Below are 26,630 nucleotides of genomic sequence, written 5' to 3' on the forward strand. Positions count from 1 at the left end.
TTTTAATGTATTTGTAATTGACGAGAATTAAAAAGTCAAAATATGGATTAATGCAAATATTGGTGTCAATGTTGGAAAACAAAGAAGTTGACTTAAATTTCAATGTGTGTTTTAAGTAATGTTTAAACACAAGTTACAAAATTGAAAATATATAATAAGAAAGTTGAGGAGTAGAAAGAGGTTTACTTGTATATTTTATCAATTCATTACGTCAAACAAAGAGTTATAAAATAGTTAAAATGTATCGTGACCGAAGAGTATTTGATACCCAACTATTATTATTAACATTTATTTTATCAAAAAGAGGTGCAATGTCTACATTCCAAAGCAATTAAGCTTTTTATTCTACTCTATGATAAACTCTTAGGCCCCACATGACCCAAGCACCATCATCATCCATAATTGTGTACAACTTACCCATTTGAGACTCGGTCTATTATTTTTGTTATATCTTGGATGTGATATTTTATTCTCCAACTCTTATACATAAGTGAATTTGAAGAAATTTTTTTTTTTTTTTTTAATTATGTATGGAGACGGATTGAAATAGTAAAGTTGATTGACTAAACAACATGTCTATTTATTAAATACAATTGATTCACTAAACAAGCTGGATATGATATCTTTGCATGAAGTTTTTTGACCTAGCCACCACGAAGAGTTTTGAATAGAAAATCTTAGGTCATCTTTAATGGAAAGAGCTAAGGGTTCAAAAGCTAAAAAATGACTTGATTTGTCCAAAAACTCATCTTCAATCGATAGTTGGGCTATAATTTTATAGAGCCCACTAGACCATTATTTGGCCAAATGGGCATTAGGCCATCTAAACCGAAGGGTCCGGAGGGCTGAAAATAACCCGAAAACCGTCTCCAACCGAGGGCTCGTGGGCCCCACGGAATTTGAAAGGGCCAAAGGGATGGCCACATACAACCAGCCAGCCAGCCTGGGGCTGGCTAGAAATTCAAAAAATCCTGTCGGATATAACCGACAGGAACGCTTAAACAAAATTTTGAATCCAACAGCTAGCTAACTAGCCATTGTATTCGAATTTTTTTTTTTGTTTTTTGGGCCAATTTTTTTTTTTAAATTCTTAAAAATTCTAATATTTTTTTTTCCTATAAATACCTAAACCATTCATTAAATTTAACTTCTAATTTTTTTGGTTTTTTGGGCCAATTACCATTGTAGTTTTTAAATATAAGTTGTATTTTTTAAATTTAAGTTGTTGTTGGATTTGAATTTAAGTTGTTGTAGTTTTTAAATTTAAATAATAAATTATGTTTGGCCCTAGGTTGGTTATGGTTTTTTGTGACAGGGCTAAAACGAGCCCTATGACCCTTTGGCCCTCAGTTGGAGACGGAGGCAAATATGGCAATGTACTGTTCATTAAAATATTAATATCTTAGAGGCCCAAATGGCTAAAACGAGCCATCTGGTCAGCCCTCGGTTGGGGGCCCATCTCGTAAATTGCAATAATTGATTAAATTCAATGGGAAGGTTGAAAACATCAAAGATAATTTAATCAAATTAACTAATAAATTTAATATATAAATTTAAAACTAATAAATTATTAGGGGGTTATGTTTAGCTTCTTCAGTTGGAGATGATATAAGTATAATCTAATATTATTTATTTAAAAATAATTTTTTACAATACTATAATTCTGAACGGAACTATATTTAATTATTTGTATAGAGATAGCTTTACTCGTCTTTAGTCAAGTATTATTTTATACAAAGGTTGGAAACATAGGTAAATATGGAGGGGTATTTAAGTAATTGGGTAGATAGAATTTGACTTTTGTAACATCGTAGAAGGAATCTGCCCCGGCGTCGTAGACTTTGGGGGGTTTACGCATTGCTTGCGACGAGTGAGCGTTACACTGGGATCATGTGAGTCCCACACTTTTCCATTTAATTTTTAAATTAACCATTATTTTATTTTTTTCTCAAAAAAAGTCGAACCCACGCTTGTCGGGGTGGTCTGAGTCTGTGACCCGTGAGAGAAAAGAGACAGCGATATTTCCCAGACACCCATCTCCGATCTGCTCCTTCCTGCAATGCTTGCTTGCGACGGATTTGGATTTTATCTTCATTATTTTATTTGCGGGGATTTTAAAGATCTTTTTGTCGTATTTATTATTGTACGGTTATAAATTATTTTATATAAAATTAAATATAAAGTTGTATTTAACGAAAATTGATCGCATGATGTATGATGAAAGAATAAAATATAAGAATTTCTAAAATTCTCACAAAGAGAATCCAACTCATCCGCTTGGGACGATGATCATGGTATAAATGATATTTCAAATAATTAAACAAAAAAATGGGGGGTCTTTGAGATTTTTGTTGCAGGGCAAATTGTGATATATAGTTATTTTACAGTTGAACGTGAATATATTCCTGCCTGCACCGTTTTTCAAGATATGTACAACGTGTCACGTGGCTGCATTTTGTGCGCCTTCTTCGTATTTTATTTGTCATCACTTGCAAATTTATTTAATGATATTTACAAGCCCAATCCTGTTCAATTAGATGTACAAAAGGTATGATTCCGGCACATTGTCACGATGTTATTTCGTGTTAATGTTTTAAATTATAATTTTATTAATACAAGACGTCACATGTCAACATAACAATACACTATAAATTGTTCTTACGGTGTAATCAAGTTATTATGGTAGTTTTGGAACTTAAAAGGTAGTTGGGTATAACACGTTGCCAAGTGTTAGTATTTTATGTAACTATGGTTGAAAAATTCACGGGTTTGGACCCTCTCCTGAGTTAATGGAGAGGATCCTCCTGATCAATCATCGTGAACCATTGAATTTTTATTCAACGGCTACAATCATTATAACTTTAAAAGAACCCCATGTTTATAGCCGTTGGATAAAAATCTAACAGTCCACGATGATTGATCAGGAAGATCATTTTCATTAGTTGGAGAGGATCCAAATCCAAAATTCACGAGGTCTACTCTGCGATTCACTTATTTTTCACTTATTGCAATTCATGGATCTGATCTGTACTGCCACTCAGTCTGCTGCCAATAGTGTGAAAGTCCCATGTGAATTCATGCAGTCACCTCGCATTTACTTATTTGCCCTTATCTGCCGCTGCCGCTGGTGGTGGTTAAAACTATAAATACAAGGGCTGCAGCCCTGTACCTATTTTCGTCCTTCCGGTCTACTCTGGGTATATCCGTATGTGACACCCACACACACACACTAGTCGTTTTTTCTCACTTAACACCGACATCATCGGCTCACCTTGCCTGACCTAAATTCACTCGTATATTTGCCATTACCGGCATACAGAGTGTATACATACGCCTTTACATCTCATTTGCTAACAAATCCCGCGCTCAATGTTTGGAGCCGTTGGGTTGCTAGATTTTAAACAGAATAATCCCCATTCATCAATCCAACGGCTCCAAACATCACTTTTCCCGTGCTCACAAGAGAATTTCAAAATCTGAAACTGATAAGTCTAGCAAAGTACCATGCAGACGAGACAACATAAAACCAATGTAGCAATTCATAAATTTGTACAAATACTTAAAAAAATTATTACGAATTCCAGCTACCGTAGAAGACGAGCAAGAACACAGGATGATACAGACGAAAGACGGGCGGGAATAAACCAATACCTATTGCCGTTATTATCCAATTATAACAAGGAAAAGAATGTAAGAAGAGACTGTTGAAAAGGAGCAAGCATGGCAAAGTATATCTCTATTCATTAAAACCTACCATTCACACAATATAGCAGCAACAAAGCAAGTGCAGGCAGGCACATTACCGCGGCTTTGCACCGCCATTTTCTTGGACACTATTCACTGGAGTTGTGGAGCCACTTCTTCTCCTGGAATGGCTGGATTGCCCAGTGATAGTCCTACCCATGAACTTCCCAGCTTTGCTCAGGCCACTGCCAACAGCCCCAAGCCCACTCCCAACCATTCCAACTCCGGAATTAACGCCACTTCCCACAAGCCCAGCTCCAGCTGTAACACCACTTCCCACAAGCCCGGCTCCAGCAGTGACACCACTTCCCACAAGCCCAGCTCCAGCAGTGACTCCACTTCCCACAAGCCCGGCTCCAGCGGTCACACCACTTCCCACCATTCCAACACCGGATCCAACCACTGAAGCTGCTCCATCAAGTGCATCCATTGTGCTGCCGATAACTCCTGCTTCTTTCAGTTTCTTTCTTTCTTCTAGGATCCTCTTCTCTTCTTCTAAAGCAATCAACTGCTCTTCCTTGTTAAATTCATGGTAAAAGACCTAAAGTATAACCCGACTTAGTTTAAAAAATTGGTAAGGGAAAAAATAGTAAAGATTCAGACCTCTAACAGCATCGTTAAAAAGAACATATAATCAGGCAAATTAAGTTAAGTATTTCAAGGCTTCCCAAAAGTATAAGTTTCACACAGTTGTCATAGGATAGAAAACGAGAAGTTGAATAAGACAAAATAATATACAAAAGGACCGTGTATATATATATGTATATATATATATAAGGCACATATTAAAACCGATAAAGTACGGAAACAATATTCGTGGCGTTGAACCCTTACCTTGATTGTAATGGTTCCTCTATCCTTCTTTTCCTTTATTTTTAGCATGTTAAGTGATGGCTGCAGTCTCAGTTCAATCTCTTTAGGAGTTTCTGCTTCCAGCTCAATCAAAGGTAATTTTGTTACTCCCAATCGCTTGTCTTGTCCAATGTCCTTATCAAAAACCTGTTTAAAGATTTGATTAATGTTAGTTTGCATTTAGATTTCCTCACTAAAAAAAACATAAATTTTAATGTTAGTTTGCATTTAGATTTCCTCACTATAAAAACATATTTTTAATTTTGAAGTTTGCTCATAAGGCACAACAGATCCATGATACCAACCGTCCTAAATAAAATGAGAAGTTCTGATTAGGAACCATGGCTTCAATAACTAACTTAAGTCCATGATACCGTCAACATATAGGGATGAAATGATTCAGAACTTTTATGTTTCAAGTACGCAAGTATTACATGTGTGGACTTAAGTCATAGTTCAAATCTAATTTAATATAGTGAAACTGCGACAAATTTCATACTTCCTAGTATCTATTGAGCATAGAGACATCTGCACGCAAGTTTCTTAACCAAACATCATCACTTACAAACATTTCAAAGACATTAAATAGACATGCAAGATTCCAAGTTAAGCATACATGTTTGGAAGAAAGCAAAGAAGCAAAAGCCAAGGCACAAGTGATAAAGAAAGGATGAGTGATTGGTAAATCACCTCAAGAATAAGTGATTGAGTCTCCTTGTCTTCTGCGATCAACTCGAAAGTTTGGTCCCAAACAGGATTCAGATTGTTATCAATAACCTTGGTCTTAACCTTGAACAGTGGACGAATGTAGACAACAACGTAAGGGTCCGATTTTCCAATCATTTCCATGTTCTTCAGATCATTTGCTTTCGCAACAGTCAAGGTGAGCTTTCCTTGAGGTTTAAGCTCCAGTTCACTGCATAACCCAAAAAAAGTGTTATAGATAACAACCCTTAAAACATAAAGGAATATATAAATCCCAACGTCCTAAAACAAGAATGGTCATCGAACCAGAGGGAAAGGAACAACGGTCAAACCATCAAACATGGTTAAACTTTGATGAAGTAATAGAATACAAATATGTATAATTCTATATATTATCATCTTTTAAACGTTAAATTTGATTATCAGATATAAGTATTATTACTTGATCTTTTATGCTTGTGTTTTTACATCAAGCGTAAATTCTTGGTACTAAATTTTGGTAGGCACTTCTCATCTTTTACTGCATACTGCTATGTGCTAAGGAACTTTATTAAAAGCACTTTTGGATAAGCATGTTTATTATAGGTTTAATCTACTTAAAAACTATTACTTTGTTTTTCACTGTTTCTGGATAAACTAAAAGGACAAATGCTTTAAAAAAAGAGAGACAAATGATAACTATAGAACAAATAAATCCTCGGTTCAAATCTATACAACCACAAATCAGAACCTTTTTAAAATGTAAGTGCATTTTAATTGGGTCAACCAATTGACCAACATATTGCTTTGATCACTGGTGCCAACTGTAAGAACAGTGTAATTCCTAGCACTCTTGTATCACTAAATTAACTACTGAACCAATCTCTCCTGTGCATTATATCTTGAAGTCAATAGGTGAAAAGGGAGAACAGATAACAAATGGACAATTCACCCATGAGTGTTGAACTGAATTTTATGAGTTTTCTGACACCAAGTCACACCACCAATTTCTAGCAGGGAAAGGAAGAAAATAACAATTCAAAATTACCTTGTATCAACAGGCACACCACCTATTGGAACAACAATCCTGTGTGGCCACTGGAGCATGTCTGTGACAATGGATTCCACGGTATCCTAACAAATGGTTTGCAAACAGTAAAATGAGTCTAGTAACTTACAAACAAATCAAGAAGATGATGACTTCACATCAAAATTACGAAACTTACATCAATCATATCTGAAATTCCAGGGAGTGCTGTTAAGCTTCCACCAACAGCCTTCAGAGTGTAATCAATTCTCGGCTTTGGCTGATCGGATGTAAACAAGAAGTAATCATTCAATAAACAATTTTGTACATACAAGTGTAGAAAAGTTTGTGATGTAATTCTACAACACCCCCATACTTCTACAAGATATGAGTCAGATGACAACTTGATGATAGACTACGCTCAGCAAATATAAATGATGCAAAACATGTACTCCAAACAAACTTAAAACTCCTAAAATCAAAACTTTGAGGCCATGTTAGATAATCACCAGGCTCCAAAAACTCCTACAATTAAGCTGTAAGGGAACGGACCAACAACTTATATCAAGCTAACGCCAACAAGGTTAACTAATAGTAATAACCACCCTGAGAAATGTATGGACTTCAAATCATCACCTATTTGCACGTAGTTAAACATTTAAAAAATACCTCTGCAAGTAGAGCAACAACAACCGCAGAAATACAAGGGATCTCTTCCGCAAGTTGGAAAATCACACGAACAACGGTAAAAACTTGAAGATCCTTCAACTGTAGCAATATATGCCACAAAAAAACCAGAATTAAGACTACATTGCAAGTTAAGATTTGATATGGAAAAGAAAATAGACCAACAAAAAATTCTTATAAAAGAAACAAACACTTATCAAAAACAAAGAAAAACTTTTCAAAAGTAGATCATCCAAATGGGTGATATATCAACCTGAATGGGGATGGAAGCAACAAGTGCAGCTTCAACACCTAATACGATGTTGGGATCGCCACCCCAACGAAAGTCAATGTCCATTGTAATTTGACCTTTTTTAAGACTTTGAACCCGAATACCTGCATAAATTGATTACAAGAAGGTTTGAAAGACATTTATAATTTCCAAATTAAAAAAAATAAAAAAATAAAAAGGTAAAGAAGCTTGCAAGTTATACGTAATCACCATGTAACAAGTTGACAACTAAATCAAATTCTTCACAATAAGAGATTAGGAACTAGTAACAAAATGCAAAGTTGAAATAAAGGCACTATTTAATAAAAAGGTTTGGGAAGTAGAAACGTCAAGCTCAACAGTTATCATTGGCAGCAACAACTGCAAGGGGACAAGACAGGCTACCGTCCCCACAACCAAAAGAGGATAAGTTCAAGTAAAACTTCCCACTCTTTGAAACCCTAACTCTCTAATGCCTCAGTACAGTCGTCAAATCCGAAAAACGTAGTCCACCGTGAAAACCATAGCAAAAAATAGAATGCAAGACATACCATAACAAAGCTACAGATTAAATCCACCATGAAAACCAGAGCACAGATATGATCTCAAAGTCATATATTCCAAATGATCCAGAAAACAACATCAATATCCTCCTTGAAAAAGCAATTATAAACCAAAGGCTATACTAATTAGAAAATTAAGTTGATATTGAAAAAAAAAAAAAACAAAACAAAACAAAAGAGAGAACCCTTTGACCTTAACGGGACTTCGACAGCCTGAGGCATATGGTAAAAATGCAATACCCATAAAGATTATTTTAACAGAATACCATCAAGTGGGATTAATATGCCAAAAAAAGAGGTGAGAGAGAACTGATCATAGATAATACCTTCGATTTTGGGTGCCACGGTACCAAGAGACAGTTTGCTGAACTTCAATGAAGTAATTCCTGGAGGTCGGTATTCTTCCAGTAGTGGTTCAACAGAATCTTTTATAATGATTTCTGCTGCCTGAATAAATAAATGCAACAACCACAAGGTTATTGCTTCAAATGCATTTCAGAATCATATGTACAACGAAAAAAAATAAAATCTTACATCTGCCACATACGGCCACAGTTTGCTCAATTGCTTATTCAACCATTTCACCTGAAGGGCAAACCAAGGTAATGCACTTAATTACAATTGACAGCGTATTAGCAAAACTGAGTACATTAATAAAAACAATAATATAATAAAAGTTCACAAAAAACCTGTTCAAATACAGGGAAAGATATCCATTCAGGAAAATTGTCCCCGCATATTTTCTTCAAGTCATCTCTGTTTAGCGATCCAAGGAGCTTTATGTCAACTGCCTGTGAAAGAATAGGTTATACTAAAGATTAAGACAAAAGATAATCCAATTCATACAAAATATATCAAGTATTATAACTCCCGGGGTGAAATAGAAACAATGAAGAACGATAGTGAGTGAATCCGAGTTTGTTACATTGCCACAAATGCTATGAATAAAAAAAAATATGAACGACCAAGTAAGCATAATCCAGCTAAGCATAACAAGATGACCCAAGACCTTTTCAAATATTCATGAAAATAGAAATTACAGTAAACTGACAATTGAGTTCCCATCAGATTATGCATCAGACAAAAAAAAAAAAATATATATATATATATATATATATATATATATATATCAACCGGTTTTGCGTGTGCATATATATAAGAAAATGTTATTTGTCTCCATATGCAACTGAGCTATATAAACTTCGCTCTGCCCCTTCATCAATCAGTAAAGAAAGATGAAGCCAAATGTTAAAGAAGCCACATTAAGTCAGCACACTTGCCTCCTCTTAAGGATGACAATCCAACTGAGTATGGTTCACTAGACACGTAATTAGTCAGTTGTCCACAAATCAGACTCCACCAGATTTATAATTTGTTTTCCTTCCGTTCCTTCACTAAAACTGCCTCCTATTACTCTGACAATATACTATTCATCACCAAAAGTCCTTCCATCTGCAGGTAAAGCCAAGTGAACATGCCTCCCAACTTTGTGTGATCGTCCTTAGATAAGGATAATCAACGTGTTGAAGCCTCAGAAAAGCAGTTTAACCTTGTCGGTTTCTCAATTGCCACCGAGCTTTCTCCATCTAATTCTCGTCATTTCAGTTTATGCTAGTCAGTTTCCTAATCTTATTTATTCTCCTAATTAGCAAAATCCTCTACGAAATTCTACCAAATTTCAACAAAGATTATAGTTCTTTCCCTATACGTATCTAACTCCCGAATTCCGACAATGTGAGAGCAAAAAATGTACAATGCAAATCCAACCGAAAATTCGAGACTGGCAACAAAAAGCATTTCAATTACCAAACAATTGAGCAACAACAAGAACAAACAGTAATAAACGTCAAAGAGAAATCAAAGGCAAAGCCGTAAGAGTACCTTAGCGACTCGTTTGGTGCTTCGATACCTCATCATATGACGCCATCCGGCCATCAATGCAATTCCGAACACCATCCCCATCAGAATCCCCGAAATCAGCCCCATTTCCCCGGAATCCAAACACAACCTCCCTGCAAACGATCAAAAGTCCAAAAATGAACCGACAAAATTCAAATGCGGAAGAATCGAAGCGCGCGCATGGGGGAGAGAGAGAGAGAGAGAGAGAGAGAGAGAGAGAGAGAGAAGCATTACCGGCGAAATCGAAGGTATGGGAAGGATCGAGAGAGCGAAGGAATTAGGGATCGGCGAGAGAGAGAGAGAGAGAGAGGATAAGACGACGTTGGTGGAAATACGAAACGAAGAAACCGAAGCTTTGAAATATAATCTTGTTGTTAATGTAATATTTAATTTGGATATTAATCTCTTTCTCCTCACTTGTCTAACAGTGTGGTGGGGTTCTTGCCTTAAATGTGCCTCTGGAGATATGCCTGTCTGAGGGTAGAGTGTTTTGGCTGTGGGTTTGCCTCCACAGGATCATGGCAACCACTAACCAGAGAGAGAGAGAGAGAGAGAGAGAGAGAAGACAGAAAATGAAAGCCAGGCGAGCATTCAATTCAAGCCTTTGTTGTTTGTAGGCCAATTGGAGAGCGGCCTTTTTTGCTTTTCAATTTTTATTGTTATCGCCTTATCGGTTACGTTTTTTAATTCAATTACGAATTTGTCACCTACGCTTTTAGTGATGCCATGATTCATGATTATTCAACGTTTCTAGGTTCATAGAGGTTATGAAATTTTTTATTGCTATAGTCAAATAGACAGACTCATCAGTTCGAAGTATCGAACACGAGACTTCCCATATTTTTGTTTATTGAAAAGCCACGTCATTATTACTAGGTCACTTGATGCAGTTATTTGACTTTGACCCTTTGATATTTATTTTCTAAGTTGGCTTGTTACAAAAAGTTGACACACTTGGCAAAGGGCACGATTCGATTCGGTTTGATTGGGTGGGTGGGTGTTTTTTGTTGGGACGGACTGACTTCAAATGGTCACAACTTTTGTTATTAAAGATATGTGACTGGGGTTCCAAAGTTGATAAGGTGTTTCGAAAATCAAATCGACATTGAAACAATTACTGAAATCGAAATTTATAGAAGCTAATTACTTCAATCATATTGGTGCATCAAGTCAATTACGATTGTTTTTTCTTCAAGTGAAATTAAGTTTTTTTTTTTTTTTGAACAAACGATATTATCCACACTAGCGGTAAAAGAGTGAGTTAAACTTCATAATGGGCTAACGAATAATGTGGTTCAAATTCGTCTTTAGCGATAATCGAACCTAAGACCTCTTCAAGTGAAACTAGGTTATTCTTGTTTTTTTTTTTTTTTTTTTTTGGAACAAACGATATTATTTACACTAAGTGGTGGGTGAGTGGGTGAGTGGGTTAAGCTTCACAATGAGCTAGTAAATAATGTGGTTTAAATTCATTTTTAGCAAGAATCGAACTTAAGATCTCTCACTTACAAGTGAAGATGAATACCACTAGACCGTAGTATTAAGTAGCAAACTAAACCGATAAATTTGTTTGGCTAGTTTCATACCCAGGCGGATCCTCTTTGTGAGGATCCTGAGGTTCCTACAATCACATCCGTTCATCGTACATCGTGCGATCAGAAATCATTATAATATTTTTTTATTTAAAATTGAATATAAACGATACCTGATAAAAACTGGTCGCACGATGTATGATGAACGGATATGATTGGAGAATCTCTGGAATCTCGCAAAGAGGATCTGATGAGGATCCTCATTCATTTCATACTGTCATGTATAAGTGATCATGCACTGGTCAAAGTATACTTGACTAGCGAGATGCCTTTCAAAAATTAGACACATGTTTTTTCCTCAACTTTTGTAACAAAAGTTAGAAACTAACACATTATCAAAATTTGCTGAGCAATCTGGTACGAAATAAATTTTTAGGAGCTATAGTGAAAAATCCTAAATATTTTAGAGGACATGTATAAAAATAACTCTCATTACGTAGCATTTGGTTTTTGAGATTTGGGCATTTTTTGTTTTTTATTACACGTTTTGTGTTGCTCTTACACCCTTATTTCTTTGGACATTCAATTTACTCTCACACATTCTTTTAATACCCAAAATAATTTACAATACTGTATAAGCCCCCTTTATAGTAATTATACGGGAATAAGATTATTGTTGTTCTTGGAATAATACAAAAATCAATTTTCTTTTTGTATTTTCTGGACAAACGCCTTGGCTGTTTGGGCCGATGCTAAATATTAATCTTCCCACAACCGTTTTCATATAACGGCCGTGACATTCTACTTTTACACCTTTCTTATTTTCTGTTTTTTTGTCTTCTTTTTGGACATCTTTTGGCTTTTTGTCATTTTGTACGTTTATATAATTAATTTTGTAAGTTTAAAAAATAATGCACACAGCTGAAATTAAAAAGTTAGAGCTTTGATATATTATATTTTTTAAAAATATTGTGAGCACGAAAAATAGTGTAAGAACATTTGATAAACTTTAATGTAAAAGTGATATAATTATATACAATATATAATGACAAAAATGAATATGGTATAAAGTTTTAATGTGTAACTATATAATTGTAATGTGTGAAATGCTGATCTAGTCCCTGAACACCTTAGTGAAAATTAAGTTCCTAAATTATTTTTTGGGAAAAATAAATTCCTAAATTCATTAAAAATTACTAATTTCATCCCTACTATTATATTAAAAGCTATTTTATCCAATTTTTCGTCAACTTAAATCACTTAACACACTTTTAAGTATAATACCGTCATTTTCTCGCCTAGAAACTCTTAACATTTCTTATAGGTTGCAAATCTAACGACTAATTTACCCTCCAAAGTTAATTCCATACATTATTTCTTTATGAAAAATTACCAATTTATGTGTATCACATGTAAGTAACGTGACTTAAATTGACACAAAATTGAATATAGTAGCTTTGAATATAATATTAGGGATGTAATTGGCAGATTTTTATAATTCAATGACTGATTTTTTTTGAAAAAAAAATAGGTAAGGGACCTAACTTTCACTCAGGTGATAATTCAAGGACTAAATTGGTAATTCACCCTAATTGTATATATTATATAAAGACAAAAATGGAGCTCTTGTATATTTGCTTTGTTGGTAGTGAGTTTTACCTTCTTTTTTTTACCAAAAAAGAAAGGAAAAAAAAAGGATACAGTAGTGAGAGTGTTGACGACCATGGTGGTGATGGTGGTGGTTGTGGTGTCAATGGTGGCCTTGTTGGTGATGGATGTAGTGGCAATAGTAGGGTTATGGTGGTGGTGCCAGGAAGGGGCTATGGCAGTTGAGATGCGAAGTAACATTGGTGGTAGAGGCGGCGACAACAATAATGATAAGGGTTATGGTGGTGATGGCGGTCGTGGCTATGGTGGTGACGGCAATTGTCGTGACGATTGTAGTGGTGCAATAATGGTAGTGGTACTGACAGTTACGGTGAAAAGTTGGTGTTTCTAGCGGCAAATGGGATAAAATGTGTGTTGAAGGATAAATAATGTCATTTTACAAACTAATGGGGGCTTTACAATGATTGAAAATTGATTAAAGGCTCTATTCGCTTTTTATAAAACCAATTTTTAAAAGCAACCTGCAAGTTACTTTTAAAAGTTGTTTTCTGGAGGTTATTGCTTTTAAAGGGTAGAACTTTTGAAGGAAAAAAAAAGCAATATCAAACGAGGATGATGAAATTTCTAATTGAGAAGAAAAATGAGTATGATACCACTCTATACTTCACGTGGGAGTATGGGACACAAAATTGCTTTAATTCTCAAGTCGCTGCTTAGTGTCATCTAAGCCCCGCCTAGGCGCTAGGCAGTTAATCACCACCACAATTAGTTTCTAAATGTTTCAAAAGTAAGAAATGACCCCTAAACCTATCTAGACGCTGCCTAAACCGCCTAGGCACCTGCCTAGGTCGCCAGTCTCATTTAGACAAAATATAGATAAATTCTGCTTTGGATTTTATTTGTAATTGACTTGTTGGATATTTGGGTGAACAATCATTATATTGTTGGTTCCCATGTTTTGAATATGTTATAGTACTTTTTAATTTAGTCATTCTACTTTGCAATTTATGTATCCCCAAATAATTATGTATATTTTCTAGGTATAGGTAGACATTTATTTATTATTATATAATAAACTTAATTAAAATAAAATAGAAAAGGCCAGGCCCTTGGCTGTCCCCCCACCCCGTGCGACTAGTTTGTACTACCACGTCATCCGTGATACTTCCTTTTGAAATTTGACATGTGGACTCATTTAACAGGATTTCTAATTTATTTTGAAAATTAAAATAAATTAAAGACTTTGAAAAATTAAAAAAACCCAGCGACCATCCCTCCGACGCCCTACGACGCAAGGGCGTGGCAGAGTTTCCAAGGTAGTAGTCAAGTGTCTTTACGTCTCCAGCATCACCATCATGTTCTACCCACCCAAGTGGTCACTCAGGTAGTTTGTACCGACGCGGGTACGAACATATCCTTCGCCGTTTGGATTATGCAGCACAACACTTCGACACCAGAGTACAGACACACCCTTCATCGTTTAGGTTAGGACCTTGAAACCCTCGAATCACATGCTAAAACATAAACAATTCTTCGAAATTTCAAAATGTGCTGCTGCTGCAAAAAAAACAACATAAAAGTAGCAAATAAATGAGGATCAATTAGGAGGGATTTTGTTAGGATCAGACAGAGTTAAAGCCGAATCGTTTATACATAAATAAGATCAGATTGGCAGAGAAAGAGGATCTGATTGGGTTTTTTTATTTTTTTTTATTTATCAAGTATTTTATTTATTTTTAATTCCTAAAATAAATTATAAATTTAGTTGTGTTAAATGGGTCCACATTTCTAATTTTAAAAGAAAGTATCACGAATGATGTGGTATTAAAGTACTGCCTAATTATTTCTCCACTTTTTAGGAACTTTTTTGAGTAAGATGATTAGTTAAAATTAGGATGTTGTGAAAGTTAAATGACTTAGGCTTCATTTGATGTTATAGATTGAGTACGATTTGGTCGTTTTACTAACTCTTAATTGACATGCTCGACCTTAATATCCTCTAAACACTAGGGTAGGTACGTGCTGGTCGACACCCGAAGGTGACGAAGCCATACTAAGATGCATGAGAAGTAACGAACATAAATGCAACTTATAAATTTAAATACAATGATTATACAATTGTGGAACGTGCTTAGAGCATACAACTAAACCAAGGCACAAGAAAGGAACACTATAAAATTGAATGAACAAAGGAATGGGTCCTACACTGAGAGGACTCAAAGATGCTGATGTGGGAGTGCCTTGACGTCGGGATTGTACGCCTCGATTTGAAGTCCTGAGGGGGTGCAAAACAAAACATGAGTGGACCAAGTTGATATATAAGTAGTACTAAAACAGTTATTCAACAACGTACTAACCCCCAAAGTTTATGAAAACTCAATAGCATAATATGTAATAAGTTTTCCGAAAACCTTAGCATGCCATAAAACCTTCAATAAAACATATATCATATATAGTGTGCTAAGTAGTGGTATTAGTATCGCCCGAAGGCATATAGAACTCTTCATTCGCTTGAAGGCATATAAAACACTTGATTCGCCCGTTGGCTTCTACAACACCCAACCAAAGCCATATATAAATATCAATCAACCGTAGGCTCCTACAACACCTAACCGAAGCCATATATAAGTACCAATCACGCGTAGGCATATAGTGACCACTAGATAAGCACAAAAATCAGTGAATATAATATTTCCAAAATACATATGCATAAATATCATTAGAGCTCAAAAGCTTAAACATCATATCATAAAATATATTCGTAGTATATAGTCATCAATCATATATACTACGAAGAACGTAAAATTGATAAAGCATGAATATCATAAAGCGTAAATCCAATTTACTCATAAATGTTTCATAAAATGTAACCATTAAATCATGCTTTTCATGTTTGCATTTCTAATAGTAAAATATGCATTTTAGAAGCCGTGCAAACTAGTGAAGATAGAAATAGCATAATAAATGCACCTAAGCACATAAAGGGTCCAAATAATAAAAATCTACCATAAGAATTGAATTTCAGGAAACGGACGTCATAAACAGATTCAGGATGTCAAAAAACATGAAAGGGGACCTCGAGTACCTCTACGCGCCGTCGTACTCGCCACGACGGGGCGGCGGCCTAGACGGTCGAGCGCCGCATCACGTGCCAATTTAGGTCTTCGGAAATTTGGTTGAAAAAGTCATCAGTGCTGCCGTGGGCGGCGGCGGAGCAAAATACCTTCAGTGGAGGTGCGTGTGCTCCATGCGCCGACCAAGATATGCATTCATGCCTGCGCATGTACCATCCACGCGCCGGCCAGGGTTTTGGGATCCAACTAGGTTTTGGCCGGTAACCACTTAGATTTGGGTCGAGGGTTTTGGGCTTAATTCTAGGCTACAAGGTTCGTCCTAGGGTCTTAGGGTCTTGGGATCCTGGGTTAGGTTATAAAGGTGGGCTTGGGTTGCATTGGTTGAGGGCCTGACTTTAGGTTCTAGGTTTATTATGTTGGGCTAGCTAATTAGGCCGGGTTCCATCGCCCAATGAGTTGGGCCAGCTCAGGTTTTTTGGATCTGGTTTGACCCATTTTCAGACCAGTTTTCACGAAGACGGAAGCCGGAGCTTCCCAAGCTCCGATTAACCTCGATTCTCAACCCTAACATACGATTTACCCACCAAAATGAAGACAACCAAGTGTAGATTAGGATCATACCTTTGGTTTCCCTAGTAATGGCCAGAGTTGGCTGGAAATCAGCTCGAAGGCCGTCGAACTTCGTCGTGAGCAGAGAGAGCGTGCGAGAGATGTTTGAGGGTTAGTTCCAGTTTAGGTCTCGGGGAGAGAGGCAGGACGAACAGGTGTGATGGTGGTGTGGCTCGCCAATGAGGTGGGCGATGATGGTGGTGCAATGGTGCACCAAGAGAGGTAAGAGCTAAGAGAGAAAGCTTGAGGGAGTCGTGATAAAGAAAGAAAGTAAGGGAGAGAATGAGAGAGAGAGATGAAATGTTTGGGTCCGGGGAACAAAACCAAAGGTGGGCCCCACTTGGGCACACCAAACAAAACCCAAAAGAAAAAATTTAAAATATCTATCAACCCCACTGAAATTACCAAACTACCTCTTCTTTCCAAAATCTGTAAGTAAAAATCAAGATGGGTTGTTACAATCTAGCCCCGTTAAGAAAATATTGTCCCGAAATTTGAAATAACTTGCTATACTCGAAAATAGAAAGAAGAATATATATATAAAGAAGAAATCAAGTCAGAGTGGTTACACAAAAGGGAAAATGCCACACCGTCGCGATCGGGTTGCAATGATTCTTCTTTCATGCCTCCAGGCTTACACCTTATTCCCCCATAAGTGTGAAAGTAAAAATATACTTTATAAAAATATAAAGTCGAAAATATATAGTAACGTAAGGTCAAAACTCAAAAGTATGTACATATAATACGATAACGTCAAAATAGATATGTAATAACAAAGAAGTCGAAAAATTGTACTGAAATTAGCATTGTAAGTGGAAAATACTCAACCAACATTTGTAACATCAAAAATACAAATATATAAGGTAAGTTAAAATACTTCCGCTGAAAATCAAGACCGAAAGTGAAAGTAGGTCTCGTCAAAGCATTCATAACGTCAAGTATATCGAGAAAAGATGTGTGTTTTTGGGTCAAGCCCCAACGATAACCAAATAGTAACATCCAGCGCAGATGGGTCTACCTGCCCACTTGCTTAACGAACCCAACGAATAAGCTATTGATATTACGGTCAGCTGCCCTCAATATCGACCACACATTTGTTGTCTCGATAAACAAACCTCTCAAGGGTGTAAAACAAAAGATTGAAAACTCACAACCAACGTCACGAAAAGTAGGGATATGAGCATGAGTGCGACGATGTTCCAAACACCAAAAATTTTGTTCCCAACATTCAATCTATGAAGATTTCTACAAGGAAAATGTGTCACAAGATTTTCAAGCAAGACGGTAACCGTTGGCTCAAGGTCAAAGATAGGGTTGTTCACAATGTGCGGTTCCAACCGTCAAGATAAACACGCGTCACTTGATCCTGCTGCATCAGCGTGCAGCCAAACATTTAATAATACATCACCGCATAAATTGAAAAGTGTAAGAACTACGATCAAAGAAGACAATACTTTGCTGTCAGAAACTTCATTCACCGTTAGCATCGCAACAAAATTGACTGGTTTCTTAGCTAGAAAGGAAATAGGGCTAAGCTTAAAGAATAGTTAAGAACTGCTGAAAGAAAGTGATAAGACTAGGATATTCGTATTTCACAACACCTTGTGAGGATTTTCAATTTCCAATGGTTGCAACCCCTTTTGGAAATTGCTGAGAATAATGTTTGCTACCAAAGAGTTTCCCAAGAAAGGTATAAAATATAAACGACGTCAACGCTTGAAGGATTTGGTGTGAAGCTGACAGTTGATGGTTAGGGAACTTGACTTTGTTATTGGAGCAAGCAAAAAGGTTATCGACATAACAATCGTCGAGAATTGCTCTAAGAATCCACACGAATTTCCTCAACAGGAACGAGTCTAAGAACATTGATTCGATCCCACTAACTACCACTTACTAAACTTTGTAACAACTAACGTTTACTCGCTTTTTCCAACACACATTTTGAATGTTTCGAGTAATTACCACAAAGATATGACTCTGCCTGCCACTCATAGGGAACGCATGTCGTAAAGTAACATCACCGTTTCAGATCTCTGAATTCAAACCACTAAGATTTTTCCGTTTCCCAACACTCCTATGTAAATTTGACTCTGCCCGCAATTCCTAGAGAACGCATGTCGCAGAGTAACATCACCATAACGAATCTTCAGTTGGTCTTAACCAGACTTTCCTTTATTAGAGATTTCTAATTCATGTCACTTCAAAGTAAAAATCGACTCTGCCCACAATTCCTAGGGAACGCATGTCGCAGAGTATTGGTCCGATGTTGAAAGTCGTCTAATAATCCATTTCGTCACCGATGAGGCACAATCCCAACACGAATTTCTTATTTTTCAATAGGATGTGACTATTCATGCAGAATGAGGGTTGCACCACTATGCCGAATGACAACAAATCCGGAAATCGTGACATCCAAATGATGTCATAATCGACACACCACTACAATAACAGAAGATCCTAAGTATGCTCTGAACAAACCACGCTCTAATACCAAATTGACATGTCCAACCCTGATATCCTCCAAACACCAGGGTAGGCACGTGCTGGCTGACACCCAAAGGTGACGAAGCCATACTAAGATGCATAAGAAGTAACGAACATAAATAAAACTTATAAATTTAAGTACAATGATTATGCATTTGTGGAACATGCTCAAGCATGCAACTAAACCAAGACACTAGACAGGAACAATATAAAATTGAATAAACAAAGGAATGGGTCCTACACCAAAAGGACTCAAAGATGCCAATGTGGGAGTGCCTTGACGTTAAGATTGTACGCCTCAATTCTAAGTCCTGATGGGGGCGCAAAACAAAACATGAGTGGACCAAATTGATAAATAAGTAATACTAAAACAGTTATTCAACAACGTACTAACCCCTAAAGTTTTTGAAAACATAATAGCATAATATGTAATAGGTTTTCCGAAAACCCTAGCATGCCATAAAACCTTCAATAAAACATATATCATATATAGTGTGCTAAGTAGTGGTATCATTATCACCCGAAGGCATATAGAACACTTCATTCACCCGTAGGCTCCTCCATCACCGAACCGAAGCCATATATAAATATCAATCACCCGTAGGCTCCTACAACACCCGACCGAAGCCATATATAAGTATCAATCACTCGTAGGCATAGTGAGCACTAGATAAGCACAAAAATTAGTGAATATAATCTTTCCAAATTACATATGCATAGATATCATCAGAGCTTAATAGCTCAAACATCATATCATAAAACATATTCGTAGTATATAGTCATCAATCATATATACTATGAAGAACGTAAAATCGATAAAGCATGAATATCATAAAATGTAAATCCAATTTACTCATAAACGTTTTATAAAATGTAACCACTAAATCATGTTTTTCAGGTATGCATTTCTAATAGTAAAATATGCATTTTATAAAGGGTCCACTCACATATGCTTCACCGTCGAAGAGCCGTGCAAACTAGCGAAGATGAAAACGCCACAATAAATGCACCTAAGCACATAAATGGTCTAAATAATAAAACTCTACCATAACGATTGAATTTTGGGAAACGGACGTCATAAGCTGATTCAGGACGTTGAAAAAAAAAGGGAACCTTGGGTACCCCCACATGCCGCCGCACGAGCCGATTTGGGTCGCCGGAAAAGTCGATTGCGCCGTCGTGGGCGGCTGCTAAACATAATACCTCTGATGGAGCTGTATGTGCTCCACGCGCCGGCCAAGAGATGCGCTCACATGCACCCACGCGCAGGCCTATATGCCACCTACACCCTGGGCAGGGGGTTTGGGATTCGATTGGGTTTGGGCTGGTTCCTACTTGGATTTGGGCCGAGGGTTTTAGGCTTAATTCTGGGCTACAAGGTAAGGCCTGGGGTCTTGGGTCAGGTTATAAAGGTGGGCCTAGGTTGCGTGACCCAAAGGCTTGACTTTGGGTTGTAGGTTTATTGGGTTGAGCTGGCCAATTGGGTTAGGTTCCAAGGCCTAACGAGTTGGCCTGGCTCAGGTTTTGTGGATCAAGTTTGACCCGTTTTCAGACCAGTTCTCATGGAGACGAAAGCCAGAGCTTCCCAAGCTCCGGTCATCCTCGATTCTTAACCCTAACATACGATCTACCCACCAAAATGAAGAAAACCAAGTGTAGATTAGGATTATACCTTTGGTTCTAGTAGTGGTCGGAGTTGGCTGAAAATCGGCTCGAAGGTCGTCGGACCTTATCGTGAGCAAAGAAAACGTGCAAGAGACGTCCGAGGGTTAAGTCCAATTCAGGTCTCGATAAGAGAAGTATGACGAATTGGTGTGATGGTGGTGTGGCTCGCCGGTGATATGGGTGATGATGGTGGTGCAACGGTGAACCAAGAAGGGTGAAAGCTAAGAGAGAGCTCGGGGGAGTTGAGAGAAAAAGAGAAAGTGATGGAAAGAAGGAGAGAGAGAGAGAGAGAGAGATGAAGTGTTTGGGCCGAGGGAACAAAACCAAGGGTGGGCCCCACTTAGTCACACCAAACAAGACCCAAAAACAACAATTAATATCTATCAACCCCACCAAAAATTACCAAACTACCCATTCATTCCAAAATTCGTAAATAAAAATCGGGACGGGTTGTCACATTGCTAGTTATTATTTCAGGAAAAGATAAGTCGTGCTTTGTTATAATTTTGGGAAATACCCAAAAGTATGACAATTTCTTAATCTTGGGACAGAAATATGACATTTCGAATATGCACATCATGCACACGCCATGCATAACAATCATATATAAATATGATTTTTCCTACACTTTGAAATGACCAATTGTTCTCTCATGTAAATTGGTTATCCAGAAATTTCAGACCTTATTTCTTATTTTGTAGAGAGAGAAAATCTCTTTCACCCAATTTTAGTTCGAAGAACTCTAACCCACCCATCTTCTTCATCCAAGAGGTCTCTCTCTAACCCACCTATCTTCTTCATCCAAGCTCTCTTTCTCTCTTTCTCTCTTTCTCTCTCTCTATCTCTATCTCTTTCCACCCAAGTAATCGATTTCACAACACGTAAATCCACAATTTTGAGCTTACAAAATTCGTTCGAGTTCGATTTGAAGCCTCCAGTCAACAACAAGTACTTTGAATTCGAGCAAAAGCCCCAAATTCTAAAGCAAACAAATCCAAAACCACCACCTCGACCTTGGATCCAGTTCATGAGCTCGGACCAGACGGCTGCGAAGTTAACTACAATTCAGAAAGTGATTTCAAACGAAGAGAAGAAGAAACACCGCCGGGGAGTTTGACAAAGGTCGTTGGATTTAAGAAGGGTGATGAAATCGGTGACGTCGAGTTGGTTTCTTAATTTTGATTTTTACCTTTTCATTTGTAAGTTTTGTGAACTAGGTTTGCTTACTTTTGCTTTTTGATTGATGGATTTTTGGAGTTGAAGTGATTGGTTTGGTGTTTCTTGGAGGAGACCCAAATCCTTCAATTTTGATTTTTTATTTGTTATCATTTCTTCGATTTATATGTGGGTTTTCATTTCTTCTATCTTCTCCCTCCCTTTGCTTCTCTCTCGATCCACATTTACAAGCACTAAAATAGGGTTTGGCTTTGGCTACAATAAATGAAAAAAACGTATTAAAGGTCAGTTGCCTTTTGGAAAAGAGATAAATTTGAGTGAAAATGAGAAATCAGAGTGGAAAGAAGGAAGAGAGAAGGATACGAATGAAATTGTTTTGTGTACTTGTTCGCTCCCTTTGTATTAAGCACGCTTATACACTGCATGTACAAGACATGTACACGACATGCACATGTTATGCTCACAGATCGGAGCTTAACCCAAAAACCCATAGCTCACAGCTCTCTTTTCGAAATTAGAAAAATGATGCAATCAGATAAATGACCATAATCAAAGATTCATTAGTTTGAATTTGGTATCAAATTTGATTGTGTTCAAATATTTCAAGGATTTGAAAATTGTTGTCTGAATGGGCACAAAAGAACCCAACTAAATCAAAGGAAATTGTTTCACGAACTCGTTCACTTTTTTTCATATTTGCAGGGCCTGCCTCTGAATCAAAGGAAAAAGTAGTAAACTACGTTAATGTGAGGAGTATCAAATGTGTAAATATGCACCATATACAGTATATGCACACCACATGCACATGATATGCACATAACGAGAGAAACTTTAATGGCAACATATTGGTATAATGGATGCAATTAAAATATAATTATTATGTATTTAAGGTTACAGTGACAATTTGAAAAGGCTTGTTACGTATATCAACCACCACTTAACCGTGCACATGGAAAACATGATACTCGTTGTCGTTATTTCATGGACACGCATGACCCTTAATGTCCTCTAAGCCTTTTCTTAATTTTGTTTTTCGCTAAGGCCAACTAGGTTGTGGTCATACTCACTAAATTCTAGGGCACAACATACGTGCATCATAACTATTGAACATTCTCGCTTCTCATATTAAGATGTAGCCACACAAACCATATGCACACAACATGCACATTACATAAAAATTTCATAAATTTCTTCAATTGAACACTTGAACCATAAATTGTTTTATCCTAGTTTTGTAGCACATCAAAACTTAAAATTTATTCCACAAACCATACACCTTAACATGAAACATAAATCCTAATTTAACTTCTAAGTATTAATTCATCTTACAAACAACTCATTTATTCCATAAATCATTGATGAAGGAACTTGGGACTAAACACCCTACCTTACTATGCCTGCTGAAACTTCAGTCATCAAAAAAAAAAAAATGGAACTTTCTGGCCAAAACAGAAATTATGGTACTCTTCTCACCTCTCTCTCTCGCATCCCTTTATCAGTTGGGCCAACTTTTGTTGGCATTTTAAAAGTGATTATTTCTACAACACAACCATGTCAAACTAAGCCTAAACATGTTGTGGCCATATTTTCTAGTTTCCATAGAAATTGCTTGGAGGAGTTGTTGAATTACTACAACTTGACATTCTGACTTTTTTTTTTTTTTTTTTTTTTTTTTAGATCAAGGGTAACATACATTACCAATAACAAACTTTACAACACAAAGGACCAAAATTTACAACAAAAAGGCCCAAAAAGAAACACAAACAAACAATAGTGGCCCAACCAAAAGTTGAGACCGAAACAAAAGAAAACTCAAACAAGCCAGTTCTGTTGCATCCTCCGCCATAACTACCGCTGCAACCACCAAAACAGCAGTTGTGCATGTCGATCCACACAAAATTCTTGCCCCTCATTAAGCCTCGCATAATCGATACCAGCATCCAATCCTAGGCTTCGTCATTGATTTCAAGGACCATCTTGATCGTGTGGGTCAATTTTAAAGACCATTTGTGATAAAAAAAATAATAATAAAAAAATAAAAAAAAACTCGTGGGACCCATTTATGTACCACATCAGCACATAACAAAATTTGTGACAAAATGTGACCAAAAGACAACAGTGATTTGAGACACCTATTTTCAAAGACTATATTGATTGATTTTTAATTTCAGAGACCATTTTAATGGGGGGTCAATTTCAGATATCATTTGTGATAAATTCCCTTATATATATGCCCTTCTAACTTTGTAGGATTGCTTAGGCCATCTTCAATGGAGATGGCTAAGGGTCCAAAAAAAAAAAAAAGGCCTGATTTGTCAAAAAACTCATCTCCAACTGATGACTAGGCTATACTTCTATGGAGCACACTAGACTATTATTTGGCCGAAGAGGCATTAGGCTAGCCAAATGTAGCTATTCTCTTAGCCACTTTTATGGGGCCCAGCTTCTTAATTGCAAATTTAAACTTAACGGTTTGATTTGAAAGCATCTAACGGAAGTTTAATTAAATTAACCAATAAATTTAAAATATAAAGTTAAAACTAATAAATTATCGAGGGTTTATGTTTAGCTGAGGTTGGGGATGATCTATGAATATGGCATAATACTGTTCATTTAAAAAAAAAATTTTGTAGGGCTTCAGGGCTATGTTTTGCCCTTTTGGTTAGATATGATCTTAAGAGCACTTCCAATGTAGAAAGGCCTTCTGGGCAATAGGCAACTCAATCCTCTTAAACAAACAATAACTGCCTGTAATAAACAATAACTGTCCAAGTGAATCTCTATCCCTAAACTGAATAAGCAAGGCAATTCGTATTACTGCTTGAGAATTCGCAGTACGCACCCTTTTTTTGTGAGGGATCATAAAATTGCTTGAGAATTGGTTAAATTACTACATGCCCTCTTTGTAAGACGGTTGAAATAATGTCATGTATTTTACATAAGCGACACAAATTATTATTATTATTATTATTATTTTTGTCAAAAAGCGATACAAATTATTTACACAATGCAATTTGTAATTCTCATCATTTTCTAATTTGTATTTATCCAATATTGCTACAATGCAATTTCAATTCTATAAATTCCATGAATTGACGATATTTGTTCTAAATATTAGAAATTCTCCATCTAAACACCGCGTAAAATTTATTTTCAGAAAACAGAATCTCCTCACAAAACTACCCATACAACAGCAATCAAAATACCGATCTTATCCTCGCCCCTCTCACAGCCTAACAAGAAGCAGCAAAGCAAGAAACCCAAATAACCCCTCGCGCACGTTAGCACCGTTTCTCAATGCCCCATTCCCCTTCGGCGGAGTTTCCGCGACAGTACCAGGCGGCGTCTGAGCCGACTCGGAACCAGGCGGCGGGGCAGTGTACGGCGGAGGTGGAGGCTGACTGAGAACCGGCGGCAATCCGAGCCCTTGATTCACTTGGATGTCGAATGCCATGCCACGCTGGCACTGTACGCCGTCTCCGGCGCCGGAGAAGTAGTACGTGAGACCCTTAAGGGTCAACGGCACGGCTATAACCTGCGAATCTCCGAACGCGTTGCTTCCGCCGCCGTACTCGAACGTGTCGTCGTCCAACGCGTCGTCCATTGAGCAGCTACGGTATGTCGTTTGGTTGTAGGTTTCGATCACCGTCTGGTTTGTGCTAGTATTGAAGACTACAATAAATAAATAAATAAAAATTAACAAAAATAATTTTAAAAATACAAAATGTGATAGGCTAAATTAGCACTAGTTATGTCTAACTGTGATTAGAGGTTAATTAATTAGCTTACTGAGGTAGTCTCCGAGGTTGAAGGTCTGAGTGGCGGCCCAAGAGGAGTAATTCGTGAAGGAGGAGTTGCTGGTGGAGTTGAAGAACCAGCCGGTGGCTCCACCCACGGTGTGATTGACGTATTTGGTTGCCGTAGGTGTGGCGGCGGCGGCAGCGGTGGCAGTGATGGCGATGAGAAGCAGAATGGCCGTCGGATTAGCGGATCTCATGGCTCTGGTTGGGCACTCCGATCTGAATGAGAACTTTCAAGCTGGAGCAGCTGAGGTGAGGATTTGAACTACTTTGTAATTTTGCTGGTGTTTATGGTATAAAATAAAATTAAAAAAATTTGAAAAATGGGGTTTGAAAAGTGGGGTTCGTGCAATTAAAAAAATGGAAAAATGAGAGTTACTCGTTAGGCGGTCACATGCAAAGTGTGGTGTATGGAAGCAGAGTGGAGGGGTTAGAGGGTGTGGGCCATGTGAGGTGTGGGGTCCCTAGATGCCTACTCTTTTTGTCCTAGTTCTATGAATTTTGTGGGGAGAATTGGTCGTCTCATTGGCCAATTCTTTGAGGTCGGCACGACTGGAAGGATTTATACGGCACGGATTTATTGTTATAGTAGCGTTTTGTGTGAATAAAATGAAGATATGTGAAAGTTTTTGTTCGTATGTCTTTAATTTATTGACATGAGGTGCTACTGTGGCGATAAACCTGTGTCATGTAAGTTGTTTTCCAGTACGAGGGAAGGAAATCAAACTAAGACTTCTTTAACCCGTACTTGAATGACTGTGTGTGTCTGATCTGCGTAACATTAGCAGCATTCATCATTAGCACGTGAGGGTTTTAATTCACATGAGATTTTCTATGCATTACGTCCTTGAACAATAAGGTTTTAAATTTTAATCACAAACCTTAATCACTCCATTAATGGCTGATTGGCTGATGTCTAACAATTGTATTTGTTGGTCTACAATCCATGTGTAAAAAGGTTGAGATTTCCTGCAAA

General features: G+C 37.1%; 2 protein-coding genes across 2 annotated transcripts; both read right to left on the bottom strand.

The window, feature by feature from the left end:
• Positions 1-3,631: 3,631 nt before the first annotated feature.
• LOC137747172 (calcium-dependent lipid-binding protein) lies at positions 3,632-10,288 on the bottom strand. The gene is made up of 12 exons (XM_068487215.1): positions 9,941-10,288; positions 9,689-9,819; positions 8,497-8,598; positions 8,342-8,392; positions 8,134-8,254; positions 7,248-7,369; positions 6,977-7,075; positions 6,507-6,587; positions 6,329-6,414; positions 5,287-5,512; positions 4,579-4,743; positions 3,632-4,285 (listed from the first exon to the last, which is right to left on the bottom strand). The coding sequence occupies exons 2-12, from the start codon at positions 9,791-9,793 to the stop codon at positions 3,800-3,802; spliced, it is 1,644 nt and encodes a 547-aa protein (XP_068343316.1). The 5' UTR covers positions 9,794-9,819; positions 9,941-10,288; the 3' UTR covers positions 3,632-3,799.
• A 14,640-nt stretch (positions 10,289-24,928) lies between these two features.
• LOC137748455 (early nodulin-like protein 18) lies at positions 24,929-26,040 on the bottom strand. The gene is made up of 2 exons (XM_068488605.1): positions 25,644-26,040; positions 24,929-25,526 (listed from the first exon to the last, which is right to left on the bottom strand). The coding sequence occupies exons 1-2, from the start codon at positions 25,849-25,851 to the stop codon at positions 25,081-25,083; spliced, it is 654 nt and encodes a 217-aa protein (XP_068344706.1). The 5' UTR covers positions 25,852-26,040; the 3' UTR covers positions 24,929-25,080.
• Between the last annotated feature and the right edge of the window lie 590 nt (positions 26,041-26,630).

This window comes from Pyrus communis, chromosome 10 (genome assembly GCF_963583255.1).
Source record: "Pyrus communis chromosome 10, drPyrComm1.1, whole genome shotgun sequence".
Lineage (NCBI taxonomy): Eukaryota > Viridiplantae > Streptophyta > Magnoliopsida > Rosales > Rosaceae > Pyrus > Pyrus communis.

What these genes read in the sequence shown, in the direction of transcription:
- LOC137747172 (XM_068487215.1), bottom strand. Translation starts at nt 9,793, where the DNA reads ATGGGGCTGATTTCGGGGATTCTGATGGGGATGGTGTTCGGAATTGCA. An exon ending in TTGCTTCCATCCCCATTCAG is followed by an intron (nt 7,076 to 7,247) that starts GTTGATATATCA and finishes ATATTGCTACAG; the next exon opens with TTGAAGGATCTTCAAGTTTT. An exon ending in GGTGTGCCTGTTGATACAAG is followed by an intron (nt 5,513 to 6,328) that starts GTAATTTTGAAT and finishes TGGGTTATGCAG; the next exon opens with TGAACTGGAGCTTAAACCTC.
- LOC137748455 (XM_068488605.1), bottom strand. Translation starts at nt 25,851, where the DNA reads ATGAGATCCGCTAATCCGACGGCCATTCTGCTTCTCATCGCCATCACT. An exon ending in CAACCTCGGAGACTACCTCA is followed by an intron (nt 25,527 to 25,643) that starts GTAAGCTAATTA and finishes TATTTATTGTAG; the next exon opens with TCTTCAATACTAGCACAAAC.